Genomic DNA, 4909 nt, shown 5'->3' on the forward strand with positions numbered 1-4909 from the left:
AGCAAATCAGATGACTACATAGGTAAAGATCCACTCGGGAAGCAAGAAAGCACCTGTGAAACAATCAAGAGCAGCAATCACTGGCAATTCCCTGCTCAGGAGCTGCATTATTTGTGAGGAGGAGTTTACCTATGTGTTTAACCCCATTGTGGGGGTTAAACACATGGCTCGCTAGGGACAGTAACACAAGAATTACATGCTGTAAGTAATTAGAGCATGTCATTTTTGCATCAGAATGTCCCTTTAATTAAAAATATTTTCAACTGACTATTTCTTATGCCGTGTCTACAAATGTAATTCAACAAAATAATTTTATATTCAGTTGATACTTGACACCCAAAAAAAGCATAGATAGAACTGTCATCCAAGCAGGGGGTATGATCGGTACCAAGCTCACTGCTGCAGGGGGACCCATCAGGATCTGGATTTGATAATCGACCCTGCTGTCAGTGGTAGATAAAATGAGAGTTATGCAGCATGAATTTGCTTTCACTTTAATGTCACTTTCTACATTCACTGAATCGGTATTACACAAATATGCAATGCTCAGGGTAAATATGTAATAGCGGATGTCTCTTTACTTGTTCTAGGTCTGCAATGCCCTATGGAGGGTATGAGAAAGCTTCAAAACTGATGACTTTCCAGATGCCCGAATTTGATGCCGCCCCAGAAGCTGAAAATGTGGTTGTCTTCAATGCGGAAGCCACTAATAGACCCTCATTCAACAGGACCCCAATTGGATGGCTGGCATGTGGGGAAAGCTCAAACTTCAATATTGATATCAACTTGCCTGTGGATGGAGAAACAGAGGAGCTCTGAACCCTTATACCCACAGGACAACAGCGTCTGTAGTCTGTAGGTGTATGTGAACTTCCAGATATGACCAGTACCAATGGCCAAACAATGTACACTGAAAATAAAGCACCGTAAATTAAAAAAATAACTGTGATGTATTGCAATGTTTTGTGATACCATGGCAATCAATGGCACAGGTCACATCTAAAGCATTAACCCCTTAGATTCCAGAGCGTGCTGCAATGCATGGTCCTTTTGGCAGCCAAGGGGTTAATGCGTCTTCTTTGAATGTAGCTATGTAGCCTCTTGTACATTATTATAAAAAGCATAGTTGTTTTATTTTTTTGGTGGCTTCTGCTGAAATGGAAACAGACAGGTAGGGTATTGAAGAGTGATCAAAGGAAGAAACAAAAATGAAAAGGTGGAGAAAGAAAAGCGTATTGTTTTGTGCTTTGTGGGCAGCAAGAAATGGACAGTATTTAATAAAGCAACCAAAAGCCCCTTAACAGTCTAGCTATACATTATTTGTGAAACTCAATAAAACCTTACAGAGTAGACTGCTTGTCTTTTGTTTCTTGTCTTTTATTAAAAGGAAATGTGAACTTTATTAAATACTGTAAATGAAGTTTAGTATATCTTACAAACGAGAAATGCTCTATATATTACAGATAACAGAGACATAATGGTGCTCTAATGTGCTAGATGAATTTATTGTACTATTGATTGATTATATCTATGTGTTTAAGCTCCACAAATGGCTTAAACACATAGTTAAAGTCAGCTCCATATCAGCTATACACTACCAGCTGAACATGGCCTATGATTTCTGTCTCATTAGCCGTGCTGGACCTGTAGTGGACCGTCAGTACAGAGCTAATTTTAATAAAGGTAAAAATGCAAAATGAAAATAATCTAATCTGTTATTGCACTATTGTTTTCTATACCTATGTGTTTAACCCTTGTCAAAGTGTTAAACACATAGTTAAAATCAATTCCAGACCACCAATGCACTACTGGAAGCTAACTGAACATATCTTATGATCCAATGGCAGAGGCATATGTATGTAGCCACCAATTACCAGCTAGCTCCAGTAGTGCATCACTGCTGAGACGACCTCAGCATGCTTTTCAACAAAGGATTGAAGGTTGAAACATCTCCTTTCCATGACAGCACACCGAGGTAGGCTTGAAAATGTGTACTATATGTCAGCAGTGTTTGCAACAATGGTATACGTACAAATAGTGCACAAGGCACATGCACACTCCTGAGGCTACCTCAGTATGCTCTTAAAGGGACACTGAACCCAAATTTTTTCTTTCGTGCTTCAGATAGAGCATGCAATTTTAAGCAGCTTTTTAATTTACTCCTATTATCAATTTTATTCATTATCTTGCTATCTTTATTTGAAAAAGAAAGCATCTAAGCTAAGGAGCCAGCCAATTTTTGGTTCAGACCCTGGACAGAACTTGTTTATTGGTGGGTGAATTTATCTACCAATCAGCCAGAACAACCCAGGTTGTTCACAAAAAATGGGCCGGCCGGCCGGCATCTAAACTTACATTCTTGCTTTCAAATAAAGATACCAAAAGAATGAAGAAAATTTGATAATTGCATGCTCTATCTGAATCGCGAAAGAAAATTGTGGGTTCAGTGTCCCTTTAAGGAAATCAGCTAAGTTTCCATAAAGGAGATAAACTTGATAACATAATTTAATTGGAAAGTTTTTCAAAATTGTGAGCTCTACCTGAATTATTAAAGATTTATTTTGACTTATTTCATTTAACTGCTGACAGCTCTGAGGAAGTCAGACAACCTCTCAACCTTGATAAAAGAAAAAGATGACATTCTTATGTGTACCAGTAAATCATTTGTATACTTATCAGCCTTTACCTCAATGTTTGTGAAAATCAACGTTATAGTCTTTATGCACTGTGTTTATAAAAGGCATAAAAGACATTATGTCCCTTTAATTAGAAAAGATTTGTGGGTGAAACTGTCCCTTCAAGTTAATGTGCTCCACCTTAGTATTTTATAGATCAGTTATGCTAAATGATCTTTTTTTTCTGAAGAGCTGTCACTCATTACCTACTTTGATCACAGTTGCAGACAAATTGCACAGTTTTATGCACACGTCACCCTTTTAGTAGTTTGCCACTAACACAACAAATTACTCAGGTATCCTTCTCTTCAGATCAAGCCCGAATAATATAATTAATGAATCATTGTTAGAGCCTTAGAAGCTAATTATACAAATACTTGACTGGATCACCTGTACATCATGTACATAAATAGTGTGGTAAACTGTGTGCTGCCAAAACCAATTATCAGATTGCCCAGGAAATATTCTGTGACGTAGCAATCAATTTAGAAACTGCTCTGAGTAATCATGTCATTTCTAACCATGTATCAAATCACTAATTGCATTTACACGTGGGTTAAAGGAACATGGAAATAACAATGAAACTTTCATGATTGCGCTTAAAAGCTGTTTAATTTACTTATATTGGGCTAGACCAGGGGTCGCCAACCTTTCGGACCTCAGGGACCACTAAAATCACATTTTTTTTTTATTTATTTTTTTATTTTTTATTGAGGTTCTTTTCAAAGCAGACATTTAGTAATTGTCAAGACGTATCATAAAGTAAAATAAATTGTTACAAAGCGAGCATTTAAAACAAATCAGATAAGTACACAATATATGTGAGTGACAAATGACATACTCAGTACAAATAATAAGTTCTGTTCAGACAGTATACCCACCCTGACATTTAGGCGGCCACTTTTGTGCCACAAAGTTGCAGAAAACCTAATGTGATGTGGGTAAACACTAATATGGGGGGACCACTCATGGATCCTAATTAAAGAACCTCTATTTTATGTTTTTCAAACTATATAACTGATAACTGTAAAAAAAAAAAAAAAGGACACAATAAACATGGTACAAAGATTCATTATGCAAAAGGTGATAACTGATAAGGATATGCCTATTGGTAACCTAAGATATATCCGCGGTGCTGGAGATCCCTATTGTTAGATGGGTAGAGAGGGAATATTAAATTACATAACATATAGACCACAGAGACTGCATGGCATGCAATAATTTCTTAAGAGTTGATTACAGCTCTCTATCCCTCCTTAATACAATTAATAATTAATAGTAGCTTAAGCTTTGTGGGCAAAAAATACATCTGCATATCTGAAGATCCCCATTACTGTACATGTAAACGGAAGGGTTAAATTGGTACTGTGGGGATAAATGGGGCTAAGAGGCATTAGGTAATTACTCAAGAGCTATTTTAGATCTCTTAATCATAAAAACACTTATTATAGGGTATACACTGCTCCAGAAGCACATATTAGATACCCTGGATAGGGTATACTAGGTATCCAGATAATAAACACTGAAGAATAGGCAATGGGGTATAACTCTAATAACTTGCAATAGACTGAACCACCCCTCTATCAGTTAAGAACATAGGTTGTAGGACTAAGGGAAGCTTGTGACTATCCTGTGGGTGCAAACAATATTGAAGCATGGCATGGGTAATAAATATATGGGAACCCATAAAGCTTATAAAAGTGTTACAGTCTCAGGACCAGCCTGCTTTAGAGAGTAAGATTAGTGCAAGGGGATTCTTGTAACGCAACATATAAGAAGCTATAGCTTCAGGGTGAGATTCACAATATATGCAATGCTAGGAAGATAAAATAAAAGAAAGAAAAATTGAAAATACTGTAATGCAGTAAACAGGCATGCAATAATTGGCATGATATTTCACCAGCATTTAACACCAAACTATGTCAAATTGTATGAGGTTGAGGGGAGATATATTTGTTAGAGATAAGCGGTGTATGCAATATTTAACGCAAGTCTAAAGTCCACATGTTGATATTCAAAAGTTGTTTGTTTTGTTTTTTTGTTTTTTTGTTTGTTTTTTTTCATATGGAGGGTTACACTACTTCAAATAGCGATGAACTCAAGAGTTATCTTACCACTGTTCTCAAAGTCCGCATACTTTGCTAAATTATAACCTCAGCCACCAACTGGTGCATCCTAAGAGGTCTCAAGATTGTCCCAGAGACCCAACAGGAAAACAAGAGTCCTGGGTCCCA

General features: G+C 36.8%; 1 protein-coding gene across 1 annotated transcript in view; it reads left to right on the forward strand.

Moving 5' to 3' along the window:
* Positions 1–1350, forward strand: part of MYOZ1 (myozenin 1) — a 44435-nt gene extending 43085 nt beyond the window's left edge. The window contains exon 6 of the mRNA XM_053692009.1: positions 591–1350. Within this exon, the coding sequence (XP_053547984.1) occupies positions 591–819 (229 nt within the window). The 3' untranslated portion in view covers positions 820–1350. The remainder of the gene's footprint in view (positions 1–590) is intronic.
* The last annotated feature ends 3559 nt before the right edge of the window (positions 1351–4909 follow it).

This window comes from Bombina bombina, chromosome 9 (genome assembly GCF_027579735.1).
Source record: "Bombina bombina isolate aBomBom1 chromosome 9, aBomBom1.pri, whole genome shotgun sequence".
Classification (NCBI taxonomy): domain Eukaryota; kingdom Metazoa; phylum Chordata; class Amphibia; order Anura; family Bombinatoridae; genus Bombina; species Bombina bombina.